Source organism: Sphaeramia orbicularis, chromosome 9 (genome assembly GCF_902148855.1).
Source record: "Sphaeramia orbicularis chromosome 9, fSphaOr1.1, whole genome shotgun sequence".
Lineage (NCBI taxonomy): Eukaryota > Metazoa > Chordata > Actinopteri > Kurtiformes > Apogonidae > Sphaeramia > Sphaeramia orbicularis.
Genome location: NC_043965.1, coordinates 30,043,420 through 30,062,185, shown reverse-complemented (window position 1 = coordinate 30,062,185; position 18,766 = coordinate 30,043,420). Strand labels below are relative to the sequence as shown.

At 38.8% G+C, this 18,766-nt stretch overlaps 1 protein-coding gene across 1 annotated transcript in view; it reads left to right on the top strand.

Annotated features, from left to right (window-relative positions):
* The window catches only part of adgrv1 (adhesion G protein-coupled receptor V1), a 112,954-nt gene that overhangs the window by 84,869 nt on the left and 9,319 nt on the right, over nt 1–18,766 (top strand). Inside the window, 3 exon segments of the mRNA XM_030142528.1 lie at nt 1,210–1,388; nt 4,281–4,438; nt 12,245–12,366. Of these exon segments, the coding sequence (XP_029998388.1) occupies nt 1,210–1,388; nt 4,281–4,438; nt 12,245–12,366 (459 nt within the window).

Sequence of the window (18,766 nt, the reverse complement as noted above, 5' to 3'; positions counted from 1 at the left end):
TTTAATTTCAGTGATGGTAAGATTATTTAGATAAACACCAATATTATTTAGATTACACAAGAAAACTGTCGGAAATCTATAGTTATCTAAATGCTACTTACATGTTTCTAATGGTAAATAAGAATAACAATTGATTTTTTTTTAACCTGTTAGCATGCAGGTGTATCTCAGCCATTTAGTCTATTACCTCATTTGAAGACTGCAGTATCAACAGTCACTGAAATCTGCAGCCACTGCAGAGCAACAGCTCAGCACAAACTTACCCATAATGCACTTACTGTTGCTCACAGCCAAGGAGAGGTAGTACTTGAATGTGACTGACGTTACACTGTTTCTTCAGTGCAGTGCAGTAGAGCTGTAACCTTAAAGGTGTGTGTGCTTTACACAGCCGTGTTTGTTGTGTCAGTGGTTATACAATGTGGATATGATGTTAGAGGAGATAGAGGTTATGTGAGGGAGAGGTCAGCTTCTCTTCATCCCCCATCATTAGTTGAATCATACTGCCCTCTGTGCAAATGTCACGCAAAAGTGTTTGCAGACAGATGGGCCGTGACAAACATCAGCTGCTATTAATTGTAACTGTTGCATAAATAGGGATTACAAAAGTGGAACTGATGATATCTGCAGGTTTTTGGCTACAAATTGTTTTATTTTTTTTATTTTTTACCCGAAAAAGCTTTGAAATAAGGTTAGATAATCAGGTTAGTTGGGGTGAATGTCGTCAATCTTTAACCATAATCCCACAAGGCCAAAAAAAGTAACCTCTTCTCGTTTCTTTTCTCCAGTAGCTCACTACCACTTCCAAGAAATATGCTGTAAATAGTCTGTTGAGGTCTTCACACAGTAACAAAATATTGTGTCTGTTTTGCAACCAACAGGTGTTCAGAAAATCTCTTATGTAATAATGTATGGCTTAGCATATCAGATGAATGTGACTATCAAAGTCTGCTAGATTACAAAGCAAGCATAGCCATTGTGAAGTGATATGAAGTGTGTTTATGTGTTCTAACTTTAGTAACTGAGGATAAGATGCTCCTGCAGACACTGAGAGATGATAAAATTCTCCATTGCCCTTTCTTACACAACAAAAACAGCTGGTACAGGCTTAATAGAAAAAAAAATAGTTCATAAATTGTTGTTTGTGTTGGTAAATGCCTGCTTTTCTGTTCTCTGCTGCTCACACGTTGTTTTCTCAAACTGTGCCCCCAGGCTGTGAACTTCTGGCAAGTGCTGGTGATGAACGATGAGCACACAGAGCGCCGATACCTGGTCTACTTCCTGCTGGGCTGGGGCCTTCCAGTTTTAGTCATCATCGTGCTGGTTATAGTCCTACTGGGCGGCTTCGGGTGGACCATACACGCTGTATACGGGCTGGTGCGAGGAGATGTGTAAGTTAACGTCATCTGTTTTCACAAGGAGATTTGTTGGTGTTTTCTTTTAAACCGGTCTGAGTCGGTTGCTCTTTTAGGCTTCGGCAAATTCCACTTCAGACTCGAGTAAACAGAAAACACCTGAGCCAGTGACATCACGTCAGGAGATTGCTTGTCCAATCAAGTGAATGAATAAATGAATGAGTTTCAGTGTTTGCAGGCGTCTCCCCATGTAGAAACTTGAGTCTTTAACATGAAGGTGGAGACTTGAACACAGAAAGAACCTCGTGTAACCCACAATCTCTATCACTGTATGTTATTGAGAGAGAGAGAGAGAGAGAGAGAGAAAGTGAGAGAGAGAGAACTATAAATAACCATCTGTTATCTATATATAGAACACCTAAAGGCTATAACGCTACAGATGAGGTCACTTTGTAAGGTCCTGTTAATCATCTGTAGCCAGATGTTTGTGTGTGTGGTAATTATCAAGGTAAACTTTTCACATCACGACAAGTGTGTGTTACTTGTGAATGTCGGGGAAGGGCGAAGTGAAACACAGATTAAGTCAGAACCTTTAAATGACATCTAAAATTAGCCCGTGGTCTTAGGTGTGGCTGTTATCCTGGAGATGGAGTGTGTGTGTGCGTGTCTGTATGTGTGTACGTGTTTCCTGTGGGTGGGTGTGAGACAGTAAGTGTATACATGTGAGATTCAAGGATACAGAGGAGTATTCAGTTTCCCTGGGAAGCTTACCTTCCTCTTTGAGGCTGTGAGGCAGCCTTTGAGTTCCTTCAGCTCTGCCTCTCTCCTCATCTATGGAAAAGAGAGAGAAAACAGGCAGCTTCTTGTTTTATTTCAACTTAACCTGTCTCTGGTTCAGTGAGAAGATTAATTTATGTTATGAGTAATATGTAATATGTAAAATGCGTTGTTTAAATCATTCCTCCACACATATTGCATTCACTTTCTCGTTGCCATGGTATCATATTTTGTTTTTCTCTCACAACTGCGGTGCTGTTGTCTTGTCTTTACTTGTTGCTGTATGTTTTCCTGCTGCTAGGTGGTTCTCACATTTTGCGGTTTTACAGCTCCAGTTACACCTTTACGGATGGAGCTCATTTAATTTTTAAAGTTCTCTTTAAATAAAATAGAGACACCTTTTAAAGCTAGGACGTGCGTCTTTAAGATGACGCACAGACTGAACAGAAAACGTAACGGTAAATAATACTGTGACTGATACAGTGATACAGTGAAAATACAGTGATTTAACTATTAAATAATGAAACTGTTTTGATTCATTATCAATTTTGATGATTCGTTCCTGTGGAAAAATCTGTAAACCTGTCCATTCTGTTCTAACATGTAATAGTTGGGATGTAGGTTTGAGTAAAGTATAATTTTAAGTCTTGTATTTTTGGATCTAAAGTGAAAAACTGTGATGCCTTAATGCTCTTATCCATAGTTGTTTTACTTATTTATTGCCTTTTTATTAAGTAGCTCAAGCCTTTTCCTGTAGGTGTTTACATTTCAACCGGACGTATACCCTTTTCATGGAGTTTGTTTAATATTCTCACTTGTGAAAAAGTAAACTTAAATGTCCTGCAACCATGTTATGCAAGCTTTGGAGTATTTTTATTTCCATTGCTATATATAAATGTATCTAATACATATATATATATATATATATATATATATATATATATATATACATCAATTTGAAAAACCCAACAGAAAAACTCCATAAAAGGCTCTCTTCTTTACTCTCTTCATTTCATCACCCTGAATTCACTGAAGTGGACATCTCTAATTTTTTTTTATCCATTTCAGGAATCCCTGGGATTTCTTTTTCCTGTGAGACTTTGTGTGCATTAAAATCTCATCCACTCACAAGGCCACAGCCGTACAAGTATTCCTATTACACAGTATTTCCACTGTCATCGTCTGGCTCATTTTCAGGGAGAGGATGATGCAATGCTTTATTTGGCATACCTCATGTTATGTTATGACTAGCATGGCTCAAATTATTTTTCTGCCATCACTCAGGGCTGTGGTGAGGTCCTATCCATATCGTATGCTCCCACAAAACCAAAGGCCAAGTTTGTTTTGTGAAAAGGACACAGTCACACGAGTATTTCTGATAGTTGTTTGGCAGTTACAGTTTCATAGGAGGATGTTGACTTTCCCAGAGACAAACATTTCACTTGCTCTTTTTTTTTAATGAAAGTAAACTACAACAAACTGTTCAAAAGCTGGAAAAAGTTCCTGAGATTTCCCACAAAAAGTGCTGAAACAGAGAAAGTGGAAACACCTGATATACAACAAAAACATACAGTAGTCAAAGACAAACTGTAAAAAAGATGTATGTGAACCAAGTTTTTAAAAAAAAAAAATTGGAAGCATCAATGAACAAAAAGGCTGTAATTATATCATGAATATAGCATAATGATACAACACAACACCTTTCAGGTTTTGTTTTTATTATCTGTTTTCTTAACTATTATATTATCCTAGTTATCCTTTAAAGATTTTTCCTCTATCAGATGAACTAAAATAACCGCACCACTGTGTTTTTCTTTTGTGTTCACTTTTAAGCTCTTTGGCCTCAGTTATTAACCCGCTGTAGCCACGGGGTGACCTGGTTGTTCAGAAGATTTAGGAGCATACGTGAATGAGAATGTTTTGAGCCTGAGCCCAGCTCAGACTTACACCAAACATATCCAGTTTGTGAAAAAACAAAGACTTAGTTGGAGTAAATATACCGTAAAACACTGAAGGCATGTAATATGTTCATGATTTCTAAAGCTTACTCTTGAGTTCACTGTCCTTTAAGTTATTATTTTCCCCTCTTTCCCTCTTCTGCACATGAGCAAACCCCCAGCTGATTCCTATGTTTCTGTGTCCTTCCTCCAGATGTTTTATCCCAAACATCTATGCAGCTTTGTGCACAGCCGTTCTGGTGCCTCTCATCTGCCTGGTTGCAGTGGTGGTCATTTTCATCCACGCCTACCAAGTCACTGAGCAGTGGAAAGCCTACGATGACATTTACCGTGGGCGCACCAACAGCACAGGTACCCACTGAACCTGCAAATATTTAACTGAGGCCACACGACACACACACTCCGAGCATTTAAGAATGTTCACACTGGTGCTGAGGACTGTGTACTGTATGCACACAAAACTATAAAAGATTAAACTGCTTACGTGTTCAATCACATAATCTCTCACCTCATATCTCTCTCATGCACATATACAAACACTACAAACACAAGTTACCTGCTTTGTCGAGATGTAGTTTTATCTCTCTCTGCTTGTTGTACTGAAAGGACGGATGTGCAGTTAAAGGGACTCAAGAGGAATAAAGTATCTGTCATCTGTAACTATTGAAAAGAATGTCGCTGCAGTCTCACTTTTATACACTTTTTTTAAACACTATCACATCCTATGGGTGCACAATGTTATGAGTTCAAATCTACTCTAACAATCCACACTACATGCTGTGTGTGATCTTTAGGGTCATCCAGTCCAGTGCTGGGCTACAGGTAGGTCTGCAGCAATGCCATGACCCGTACATAAACAAAGACATCATGTGAGAAATTCTGTCTAACAGGAGAAAGTTTGGGGGAAAAAAAGGGAGCAAAAGTTTAAGAATCGGAAAGGCAAGGTTGTGGGTAACTTGGGGACAGGGTGCATAAGAACATGCTGCTGTGTGTTGGAAAGGAAAGGAAAAGAAGGTCAGAAAACAGCCTCTACACCTCCTTTTTATGCTGAGAGAGAGAACAACAGAGTGCAACTGAAGGTTGGCACAGCACTCACTTCACAAAGTAGCAGCGTAAGTACTGTCTGAGCAGGGGACAGCACACTATTTGATGAGTCAATCTGTGCACCCAGATTTAGTATGCAGGAGTGCAATTAAATGATTATTTTTAGATCTGTGCCTATAATTAACCTTTTTCCAATTACTGAGTCAATTCAAGCAGCAACAGATAATAGTTTGCTGTTGCTGCCAGCTGAACTGCTGCATAGTGAAGAAGTGGCCAACACAGCAGTTTTGGTCAAAACAATGCAGCATGAGGCGTACACTCACACACATGTAAAGAATGAAAGCATGTGCATAGATAAGTGGACTCAGATGTATTAACCTTTGCTTTATCTATGTCTTTACTTTGTTGTTGTTTTGAAGGGAATTAAATAAATGTCAGGGAAGGTTCTATTATTATTATTATTATTATTATTATTATTATTATTATTATTATTCTGTGCTTTAGATTTCTCCTTGAACTTATCAGCAGTTCATCAGAGACCCTTAACCGCTGCCACACACAAATTCACTTACAACCTTGACAAATCCCTGATATATCAATGCAATGAAAGACCAACAATCTTGCTAGCGTGTGTAGGATGCATCATGTTTTCATCCAGCTGAAACATCAGTGCGGAACGTGGGCATGTTGATGACAGACAGTGTTTAGTTTGCAAACATTTCCAAATTCTTGCAGCAATTAACCGATGCGATAAGCTGAGGGCTCATCTGTGTGTTTGTGTGTGTACATGCATGAGTGCGAGCAGCCCTCATGTACAATCTAAGGATTGTATGAGATATAGCAGCTCTTCTGACGTCAGTCAAATAAAAATATGTGCGCCAGTGTGTGTGTTCATCTCAGCCTGCAGATAAGTTGCTAACCTTCAGCTAAGCTTGAAATTCTTCCAGTGTTTCCCCCGGAGGGTTTACATCAAAGACAAAAAGTTAGAGCATAAAATTGGTGAAAGACATAATGTGTTCACTTTACTGAAGGCTTACGTCGAAACACATTAGTAAACCCTTATCATGGCCCCCAGAAGGTGTTTTCCTCACACACAGTGTCCTTTTGATAAGTATTTTTTTTAATCCTCAACAGGGCAGGGTTTGTGGAAAACTATTGTTACTATATCTTTTATTGCCCTGAGTGTTCCCTGACCACGCTCTGATTCAGGGATGTAGACATAAACAAATAAATGTGATAGATGGGGTTGGATTACAGAATCACATGTACTTGGCACGTTGAAGGATCAGTCGCTTTATTTCCTCACATGTTTGTATTTTGGTTTCAAAACATTCATATTAAGGCAGTGGAATTAAACCTTTGTGTTGGTCTCAATGGATTAACACTAGTTCTTTTTAATAGATACTTGCAAGTTGAAATCATACGCAGCTACATTTGTTCTGTTTGTTTTGATTTGCTTTAACCCCTTTCATTTATTTCTAAAGCCTCAATCAGCTCCCAGAATCTAGTCCAGATTTTTTTGTTCACACACATGCAAGCCCTTCGTGTGTGTTTGATGCTCAACACATGCTTAGTACAGCCTGTTATTCCAGCTGCTGACCTCTCTGTGACAGTCATGTCAGCGCTGTCTTAAGTGTGTGCACAACTGTTTTCACTGAGCCCAGTCAGTTTGTTTTCTCACACCGGGAACCTTTTCTTTTAAATGTAAACTGGATGTTGAAAAGTAGCTCACTCAGGAGGAAGAGATCGTGTCAGAAATTACACCAGCGGGGCTTCAGATGTTTGTTTATTTCTTAGCTCTGCAGGACAAGAAGATTAACATTACATCACATCTTAGGTGTCTGACCTCAACATGTTTATGAAAAGGCTTACACATTGAAACATGCAAGTGCCCACACACTCACACACACACATGCTCAGTTACTTTCTGGGTCTTTCAAGCCCGATAGTCTTGCAGTAAGTCAACATTTTACAGTCATTCTCCATTTGGTTCTGGGAACCTGTTCTTACTGTGGGCGCTCTACCCTGTCCGCAGATAGGAATGTGCTTACATGGTTGGAAAAATCAAATGGAGGGAAAAGATGGAGACAGATGTGCAAGAAGAAAAGTGGGGGGGAAAGGGTGTGAAACTACTGGAAGCAATAGAAAGTAGAACAGAGAGAATAACTGCTGACTTACAACAAATACTGGATACGCCAAAATGAAACAAATATCCAGGCATACATACAGTCATCATGAATCAGTAGAAAATTAACACTTGGAGAGAAAAGAAGTAAAGAAAACAAGTCTCCAAAAGAAATGGAGAGACATGAAAAGAAGAAAATGAGAAAAGTGGAAGTGGGAGAGCCAAAGAAAAGTTTCAGTCAGATGAGGAGCAAAACTTGGAGTAGAGTAAAGCTGACAGCGTGATGGAAGTGGCACCTGAGTGAGGACTTTCTGTGCAAACCTGGGCCCCGTGCCCTGTGTTTCCATCCTACTTGTGAAATGAACTGTACAGTCTGGCCTACATAACTGCAGTGCAATTGAATTGAAACATTTGCTCCTTGGACTTGAAAGTCAGCTTCAAATCAAGAGTTTCTGGAGATTGGAGCGTCTGGAGAACACGCTGTACCCAATCTATTTGTTATACAATGCATTTAATTCCTGCTCTGAGATGTTCTTTGATAAAAATTAGTTCCACCCAGTCTTGGTCAATGTGACCATATGGAGCATGAATGAATGTTATCAATGGCTCTTCCTGTTCTCTGCAAAACTGATTGATCACTAATGGAAGCATGCCACTGTGAATATTAGCCTCATACAACACCCAGTACCATCTACTGCGAAAACATAGACTGTCACAGATGTTGCATTTCTAATGAATAACACATCTATTTATCTAAGGTAACATGCATATCTACAGAAAACCACAGATTATAGAGATGTTTTAAGCTTGTAATGTTTTTCTGGAGTAAAAAACATTTGAAAAAAAGATCTTTAATGTAACATTTTTGTTCAATCACCTGTAATCACCAATGGATGACTCATTCTGTCCTCTGTATCTATCTGCTCCATCATAAAATTCAATGTTACATGAATTCTGTATTAAAGATGCAGTAAATTCAGTGTTTAATACTTGCACACAGTCACTCAAATTGAACTAATCCAACTAATGCTCAAGTGCAGTCTATTGTTTTTTATTCTGTAAAACACATTATGCAGTTGTTAGATCTCGTCAAAATATGCCACTTTATTTTGATTTATTTATTTATTCTTAAATGATGGCACAAGCTACTTGGATGCCACATTTTAAAATAATTAAAGTGGCATATTTTTTCTTTTCCTTTTTTTTAAGAAAAAATATGCCACTTTAATTATTTTAAAATGTGGCATCCAAGTAGTTGGTGCCATCATTTTGTTACACTAAAGGAAGTAGATAATAATGAGTATGTTTTGTTACCAGGCCTTTCCCTGTCTCTTATGATGACTCATTTTGCCGGTTGATAAGTTCGCCTCCTGATTGACAGAGCTCATTTTGTTTGTCCTCTAGTTAGCTGTTCCAATAATAGTCCAGGAGGAAACGATTTCTCAAACTGAGATGAACACAGAGCAAATATAGATGAGATACAAGAATACATCAGTGGCCATAATTCAATCTGTGTGTTATCTTTACCTCTCGTAATCATGAGCTGTGCAGAGGACAATTAAAGTGAATATAAATGAATATCTGTCCTTCCTCTAACTGTTAAAATCTGAAGTACAGTATCCACTCCCTACAGTGGTGTTGTGACATACTGTGTGTCTGACGCAGAGTATCAGTCTCGATGTAAAGTGGGTTAACAGTAGCACCAGTTGCTGCAGTGAAGCTCAGTTTAGAAACACGTGCAGAAGGAGTTGCTTATGGCTTGTTCTTATCTTAGAAACAAATCTGTGAACGTGTGTCGGCCCGCTGCGTACAGTGTGTGCTTACTGTATGCTCTGTGCTGGAAAAATAGGGTTTTCATTTGAGATGTTTGAACACTAAGGGCATCTAAGAGTGTTTAGAGCCATATTTAAAGGTGCCATATGTAGGATTGTGGCCAAAACTGGTACTGCAATCACATTCAAAATACTGTAGAGCGTGGTATCCTCTCCTCCTCCCCCCAGACTAGGGGTTGCCAGATCCAGCTTGAGTGTCTACTACTAGCGTTTCCACTAATCCTTGCCACCACACCATAAATTTCATACAAAAATATCATCACCAGACTTATTTTACGTAAGTATAATATACAATAGGCCAGGATAAACAACCTGCCCACTCAAATGAAAGTTTGCGAAGATTCAGGAGATAGGGAAAAGGTAAATGAGCCTTAAGTTTCACTTTTACTTCCACGAAGTACAAGCGAAGTACAAGCAGCACGGATCGCTACCATTACCCCCCGCCAGTATTGTAAGAACACCCCCACCTTCAGATTACACACCGCTACATGAAGAGGTCACTTCCACAGAAAACACTGTACTACAAGGAGCTACCCTGGCAAGTGACAAGTCCTACACTGGTACCCGGTCTCTTCACCAGTCCCGGACCATCAGTCTCTTCACCAGGGCCAGGTGAAGAGACTGCGGCCCCAGCTCTCAGTGGCTTTTACCGGGTGAGACTAAGAGAGAGCCAGCGTCAGTCTTCAAATTCTTCTCTGCTTTCAGCCGTCTCCATGTTTCAAAAGCATCTCCTATACATATCCTTGTTTTGTTTCTCACTTTGTCACGACGTATGTGGGAATAATAAGTGGCCTTTTAGGTTTATTAACATCACACATTTACGATCAGAAATGTTCCAGCTGCAGCTCAGTGGGAACTGACAACATGAACATCATTTAGGGGCTGACACTTAGCTTTTCAAATGCAAATATTCTGGCTGGACTACTACTGTCAGTGATATTAGTATTTGAAATGAACATGAGTCCTTAATGCCTGGTGACAGTCAAGGCCATTTTATAATTACTTAGAACATAATTCCTACATACAACACTTTTAAAAAAGAGCATGTTAACCACTGAGTGCATAGGACACACATTTATTTAACTCATAAAGACCCAAACAGCCACTGGCAACCAAAAGTATCTACTCATCCATAATGTTTAATAACTGTTGATCCACTGATCCTATTAAAACATGTAAATAATTGGTGTAAAAAGCAGTTTGTCGTCTTTTCATGGTCATCAGATATGACCCATTTGGACGTTCAGAGGCTCTGTAGTGAACGTGGAAACCCTGTCATCTTCTACAACATTGATTCACCAGGAAAACCCATGGAGTTCGATTAATGACAGTGGATGGAGACACTTGGGTTATGTTCACTTATTTATGTCTTTGCTGAAAAAGTCCCTTTTTCTTCAGTTTTCTCTGTTTCTGTTATAATAAGCCTCAACTTTAATCTGAGCTTTTATGAACATCTACATAATTAGTGAATTAAATTTAGGAAAATTCATGATTTACACTAAAGAAAAGGCAAAATACAGAGGATAATATTGTAATAAATGGTGATAAATTACTTAAGAATGGTTAAATATAGAGAAAAATTAATTTGGGAAGTGACACAAAAGTAGCACTGGGTCTTTATGGGTTAATTGTGAGTACCCTTTAAAATTAGGTTAGATTTGCTTTTCCAGTTAAACTCAATGATTCATATGGAGGAAGTTGTTTCATTTGGATAGGAACGACTTGACCCCAAACATAATTTTATTTATTCAAAAATTGCAGGTATCACCAGCAGTAGTAGAAAGGCTGTACTTACATAAGAATAATTTAATATTATATTTGGTAATGGAAGGGATGCTCTCATAGCCTAAAGTTTTATCATTCCCAGCCCGGGTCCTTTGCTGCGTGTCATTCCCCTTTCTCTCTCCCAATCTTTTCTGTCTTTAATGAAGGCAAAGTAAATGAATAAAGCCATAATAATATTTGATAGCTCTAAGTAGTGCAATAAAATACCTAAATCACGAAATCAAGATTAGAGTATCCCCTGGAGATATTTCATTCTTACAAAAATGTAAAAATACTACACTTGTTTGTTGTTATATATTCATTGCAAATGTGTTTCTTCACTGTTGCTGACCATTTAATTGTATTTTTTCTATTTCTAACAAAATGTACATTTACACCCTCTCAGGTTGCTCATATACGGCATAGAAGTTTTGAAAAGAAAACAGTTTTGAATCGTGTTTTGTCTGGAATTCTTATAGTGAAAATTTTCCTTTTTTTTTGGAAAAAAAAAATCTATCTCATTATTTTCTCATATTAGCCAAAGCTAAAATCCTTTTCCTTAAGTAAATAGTTCATTTCTGTGTTAATAATCTGCTCTGTTTGCACCCTACTTTACCACGCCTCATAAGAAAAATTATGTACAATATAATTGTGGGTAAATATGCTAAAAGTGCCTCTTGTCTATACACTGGCTCTTATATCAGAGTCAGCACTTCTCATACACTAAACTGCATTAGTGGCACCACAAATGTTCAATAGATGAAGCCGTGAGTGGTGAAAATGGGAGTACTGCCCAGGGTGCAGTCATGCGTATGCGCCTCCTTATTGGTGTACGTGAAGATGTGTGTGTCTGTGTGGGCATTCGTGCATTCATGCGTACGTGTCTGCATGTGTACGTTAAGTGTTTGTGTGTGTATGCATGCATATGTGTGTGTGTGTATGTGTGTCTGTTTGGCAGAGATCATCTCAGCCAACCTTATATTTTTGTTCTCCAGTGGTGCTCCCTGTGCTGTACACCAGTGATTAGTTTGAGTTTTAATCAGGCCCCACATGAGTCCACATGCAGACCACGTGGACTCGTGTTGAATTAGGGCTGTTGGAAGCGGTTCATTAAACAGCTCCCGAGGCCTGCTCCTGGCTCTAACACCTCTTCCCTTGTCCTGCCTCACAGCTTTAGGAGCAATAGCAACAACATTATCATTCCCAGAAAGTAGGGGTTCATAACTAAAAATATTGATCTCTAAATTGTCCAATGCTGCTGCGTATGCATGTTAAATTCTATCAAGCATAGACACAAAGACACCAGCATATTATTTTATTAAACTGTTATTATACAACAATGTGCTGATGCTGCTTTTAATCCTACTCTTCTGTTAATATCTTGTCTTCCAGAGGTGCCGCTGGTCCTCTACTTGTTCCTGCTCATCTCTCTGGTCTGGCTGTGGGCAGGGCTCCACATGGGATACAGAGACCTGTGGATGCTCATCCTCTACGTCATCTTTAATTGCCTGCTGGTGAGCTCATTACATTATGTGGCTTTTTGTTTATTGGTATTTCTTGCTCTCTTATATAGTAACTTAATTAAATCAAGAGCAGCATCTCCCATCTTGTATTCCTTTCTCCTTTTTCAGTAATTACACGCTGTACTAGTTCATAATCATCAAGTGTTTTGATTACTTCTCTCTTTTAATGTCAACATAAATTAGCTGTCATTTCAGTTAATGACACTGTATGAAGCTATGGAGTGAGACATATTTTAATATTTACTATCTTGTCTTCATTATAAGTTGACGAGCCTCTTGTTTCCAATTTGATTTGAGTTGGAAACGTTAAAAGTGTAGTCGCTCATGCTGTGATAGCACTTCAAATAACACTCTATAGTCTTCATTAAATGACTAATGTTTTATACTCCAGCAGCAGGAATTAATAACACCAAAGTGTGCGTTTATATTTTATAACGTGGCTTAATTCTCGTACATGTTAGATACTTGTGTTTGCATTTGATGGCATGTAACATTAGAGGCCTATCTGCTGTTACCACTAATAAAATATGAATGATCAGGGCTAGTGGACGGGTGTGCTTGTTCGCGTGCGATCTTCTTTTGTTGTCTTAGAAAGTGAGGTAGTGATGAAGGATACTTCATGCCACTTTGAAGCCGAGCTTTGATGTGTTGGCCTCAGGAGTGCACAGAGTGGCGGGGTTATCACTCTGTCAGATCTCACTTGAGCTTCCCACCGCCATCTCTCTCTTTCACACACTCTATTATTGTTTTCATGCACCTGTTGCCTCCTGCCTTGTTTTTATTTCTAAATTTAGTGCTCCCTCTCTTCATCCTGACTCTTCGGTCTGTATTTTCGACGAGATAAAAGGAGACATTAATGAGGTGTAAGATAACGGTATCACCACATATCTTCTCACAGCTGGAGATCCGTACACATTAAGACTGCTCTCCAACTTCAAAGACTTACATGACACACTGTCTTTAATCATTAGAAGCTGAGCTCAGCTAACAGCATTTAAATATCAATGCATTTTTTTGCCCACATCTGTAACAGACATTTAGCGGTCAATAAAACATAATAATAATTCAACTGAATGTAAGTTTATTCTTCTGTTAACATTATTATCAATACTGATTGCAGGTGGCTGATCCAAAAGATGTTTGCAGGGCCTTAAAAAGTCTTAAAAGTCTTAGATTTACATATCTGCATTTAATACCTTAAAAAAGTCTTAAAAAGGTATTACATTTTTTTACCAGTCTTTTTATTGGTATTTATGCAGAAACTGTGCAGACAATATGTTACAGACATGAGTCAATACAAACAAGAACAATCCCCACTCCCCACCCATGCTCCAACAGAGCCCCACTCCTATTTAAAAAGGTATTAAATTTGATATGGTAGGTCTTAATTTACGTCGCCATAAACTTGTTGGCTGTATTGTTTGTGTCTGGGAAAGCTGCAAAGAAGTAACGTTAGTCGACTCAGCTCCACCCGTTCCAACCAGACAATTTATATTGAAATTAGGATTCAATTATCGCTAACTTTTCAGGCCCCAGTGAGAAATGACTCACGGCGTTGGAATTAATAAATGCATATTACAATTTAGGAAAATACATTTTTCCTAAATTCTATGAGTCACAAATTTTTGCCAGTGTGGTTGTGAGATGGGCATTAAAGTCTGTTCTAAGTAGTCTTAAAAAGGTCTTAAAAAGTCTTAAAAATCTTGAATTTACATATCTGCATTTAATACCTTAAAAAAGTCTTAAAAAGGCATAACTTTTTTTTTTTGCTCAAAGTCTTTTTACTGGTATTTATGCAGAAACTGTACAGACAATATGTTACAGACATGAGTCAATACAAACGAGAACAATCCCCACCCCCTACTCCCCACCCATACTCCAACAGAGCCCCACATCTATTTTAAAAAGGTATTAAATTTGATATGGTAGGTCTTAATTTACGTTGCCCTAAACTTGTTGGCTGTATTGTTTGTGTCTGGGAAAGCTGCAAAGAAAGTAACGTTAGTCGACTCAGCTCCACCCGTTCCAACCAGACAATTTATATTGAAATTAAGATCCAATTATCGCTAACTTTTCAGGCCCCAGTGAGAAATGACTCATGGCGTTGGAGTAAATAAATGCATATTACAATTTAGGAAAATACATTTTTCCTAAATTCTATGAGTCACAAATTTTTGCAAGTATGGCTGTGAGATGGGCATTAAAATCAGTTCTGAATAGTCTTTAAAAGGTCTTAAAAAGTCTTAAATTTAAGTTGTAGAAACCTGTAGGAACCCTGTGTTTGTATTACTGGACATTTTTCACTCAGAAAAACTGCAGAGAAACTTTTTTGGTTATGAAATATCTGGCAAACCAGTGGTCATATTTCATCTAATGATTATGATTATATACAGCACAGACCAACAATTATGGGATGGAACAAAATGTGGTTACATGAATTTGTCACACTTCACACATCTTGTGATACATTATTCATACACTGGAACCAAAAATTAATGTTTTTATCAGGAGTCATGGCTCCTGGGGGCATTGAAATTGTAATGTTTTGCCTTTTTATAGGTATTTTCTTTCCAGTGGTAGTAATTGTCATGCAATGTGGGGGGCGGCCATGGCTTAGATGGTAGAGTGGGTCATCCAATAACCGAAGGGTTGGCAGTTCGAATCCCGCTCTGTCCATGTGCTGTTGTGTCCTTGAGCAAGACACTTCACCCTCCTTGCCTCCAGTGCTGCCACTCACTCTGGTGTATGAATGCGTGTGAATGTTTGGTGATGGTCGCAGGGGCCGTAGGTGCAGATTGGCAGCCACGCTTCTGTCAGTCTGCCCCAGGGCAGCTGTGGCTACAGATGTAGTTTACCACCACCAGAGGGAGAATGTGAGAGCGAATGAATAATGGATCCTCTGTACGTGCTTTGAGTATGCATTCATAGAAGAGCGCTATATAAATCTAATCCATTATTATTATTAATGTATCAAGCACTGCTGTATTGTGATAACATCATTATCATTACAAGCATAATGTGATCGTATCATACCATGAGACATCCCTTATTTGTAGCTTTACTTAAGATACACACTTAAAGTGACAGTGCTTCATAAAAAATCCATAATTATATTTCAGAATGTTGTAATTCAAGTGGTCTGTGAGGATGTGAGACTTTATTCCTACTACTACTAATCCATGATGCTGGTTTCTGGCTGATCACTGGTCTTTTCAGGCATCATTACCAATCGCTGATCCATGTCAGATGCAACACCACTCCATGTCTGTGGAAGTTTGTAAAGGTAGCTTCACTTTTCCATAAGAATACTGAAATAGTCAGGTCCAGAGTGTTTTGATTTGGACTGAGAGGAGAGAGCTGCAGACAGAGAGTGTGAATTTTAACATTTTTACATTTTTCTCCATGATTATGACTCCTGCAGCTCTAATTAGACGCTACTCTTTGGGTGGAACTGTCCTCTGTCTAATCCCCTTCGGTACAATAGGTTCTCCTCTTTCCAATCTTTTCTGTATTCATGTTTCTTCTGCCATCTCCTAAGAGACACCATCTGCTTGTAAAGTGTGCCTTCAGAGGACTGTGGTAACCCGTGGTGATATGTGACATCCACATGCCAAAGACAACAGTGTTCCACCAAAGCAAACTTCTCCCATTGGTACAGTGACTAATGAAGAGAGGTGATGTCAACACCAATAGCTGATGTCGCATTTAGCGCTTATTTACCAGCACCAATAGAGTTTGTCCCCCCTGTGACATAATGTGGTCAGTTTCCTCAGCTTACCAATAGCATTACACCAGTCTTTGGTCAGGCTTACCACTCACTGGTTACATGTGCAGTTAAATATAGCTTTATAATTATGGTTACTGGACATGTTTCATCCCCGGTTTTAAAGACACAAGTATAGTTTCTTTTAAAGGGGGATTCAAATCATGCCTCAATCCCACAGGAACACATCCAATTAATGTGCTTTTGTTCACTCTGTAGCCACCTTGATGTGTTCTTGTCTTTGATTTTGGTCCCTAAGGTCACCCTGTCTGCAGCCTTAAGTCCTCTACTGTCTGCTTTCACATGAATGAACCCAAACACACAAAGACACATTTTCTATTGCTTGTTTTACAGCAATCAGCTACATTTCTACCAACAGAATCAGAATACAGCAAGGAAAACCCTAATAGATTGCCTGCAGTTATACCCGGTTTGTCTTTGACTTCAGAAAGGACACAAACAAGCTGTCTTTTACCGACAACTTTTCAATCTCAGCGTTCTTTAGAAATGACTTACAAAAAAGCTATGGCAATTGATTTGCTATCCCAGCTAAGGCAGCACAGTTTGTGACTAAAATAAGAGCCTCTGGGGATGAGTTTGAGTCTGCAATTGGAATAAGGAAAGATTCATCTGAGCGGAGCATGCAGGTAAAGAGCCTCAAAGCCAATCTGAATCCAAGGACATTGATTAGCAGTAAACAAAGTCATCTGACCTAGTTTTCACAAAGAGAAGAGACGACGGAGGTGCTGTTGCCATGAACAAGTATGGTTGCAATTAAATTGGTCTGTGCGTGCGAGGGATAGTGTGGGTCTGACTTTAATAGAGAAAACTTTATTTATTTAGCTGTGAAGTTTCAATAAGTAAGCTGCTATTTCAAGCTATTGTGTGACTTCCATTAGTGTTGAAAGCGAATGGGAGGATGACTGAAAAGGTACAAACACTTCTCGTCCTCAAGAGCACTTCATCCTCCAACCCCCTGCATTAATGAACATTAAACATTCTAATTAAAGTGTTATTTACAGAGATGTATAGCAAAGAAAGAGAATGAAATCAGCGAATTTCATCTATTCAGTTTTACTTTGGAGCTGCGTTACCTGGCCTGCACACAATGTGGGTCGCAAGTTTAATTATTTTCCTTTTTGTTCGATTGCCTTGAGGTTAAATGCTGGATTGTGGAGTGTTTGTTGTTAATGTTTCTTTCATGCTGTGAATTTTCCATTAGGAGAATTTTCCATGTTTACCTCTGTGTTGTTGTGTGGCCTACTTCCTAACAGCTGATTACTGTTCACGATTAAACAGCTGCAGATGTTACAGCTGTGGACAGAAATGTTTGTGTTCCAGTTTATTACTCTTTGGACAGCATGTATATAGAAAACAACAGTTTAGGTCACAGCAAGATGTGTAATGAAACAGCAACATCTTACATTTGTAATGACGAAAATAGGATGCTCTGACCCTTGATGATCTCACACTGTTACTCTGCATCTATATCAGTACCACATCAAGCTGAATTAGAAGACAATAATCGAATCACTGCAGCTCCACCCTTCATTATCTCCTCCGGTGGCGGCCCCTCTGCTGGTAAACCTCATTTTATTGTATCATCTTATCATCACATGCAGATGTAGAGCTGCACCATGCTCCATTGCGATTCAGTTCCACCTCCACTTCCTCATTTCACCTTTGTACGAACCTAAAAATAGGACACAGGATATCTGTTTGTCATTAAGGAGAAGATGACCCAGGCCCACGCGTGTCCACTCACACATAATCAGCTGTGTGAAAAATTTATGGGAAGGAACTCTGTAACTGAGGTGCACACTTGAAATCAGAAAATATTGCATCCGTTATTCGTTTTAAACAAAATGTCACAAATATCATGAAATGTCCCGGCTGTTTTCATGGCTGAGGAAATTCCTGTTTATTGTCTTTACTGGTTGTAGATGTTCCATCCTGACACCGTCTTGATCACTGGTCTTATCCAACAACCTGTTGATGTCTTCTGTTGTAATGTTTAAAAGTATGTGTGTTTCTGCTTCAGACCAGAAATGTGGAAGCGTCTTTACCACAGAGGATGTTTGCTTTACACCAGCTGCCTGTAAACAGGAACATGTGTGTTGCAACCTCTGATAAAACCTGTAAATATGGCACGTATTCTGAGTGTGTTGCATAAATGTTCAGAGAATCCTCATCAAACCTCAATAATGTCATCATATCTTACATCTTACTCGGAAAATGCTCCATTTAGACAAAGGCCTAATTCAGAATTTCCAAACTGAATATGCCCAAAATATCTATATGTAATACTGGAAGGTCTTAGAGCATCTGTGTTTGTGTATATTGGCACAATTCTGACAATTGAGATGTTTTTACCTAGCCAATTACAGTTGAGGAATAGTCCCATCTCCACATTAAATATCTCAGCAAGTTGATAGGACCAATATTTTCTGAGATATTAGTCATTTCAGAATACAGTTGCCTTACAATCACAGAAGCGCAGTACCACGATGCATGACAGGAAATAAAGTTAAAAACGGCGGATTGGTGCATTTACTCCCACAGTCCCAACAGTAACATTTGAGGGAGAGAGAGAGAGAGAGAGAGAGACACTGGTATATATAGTATATA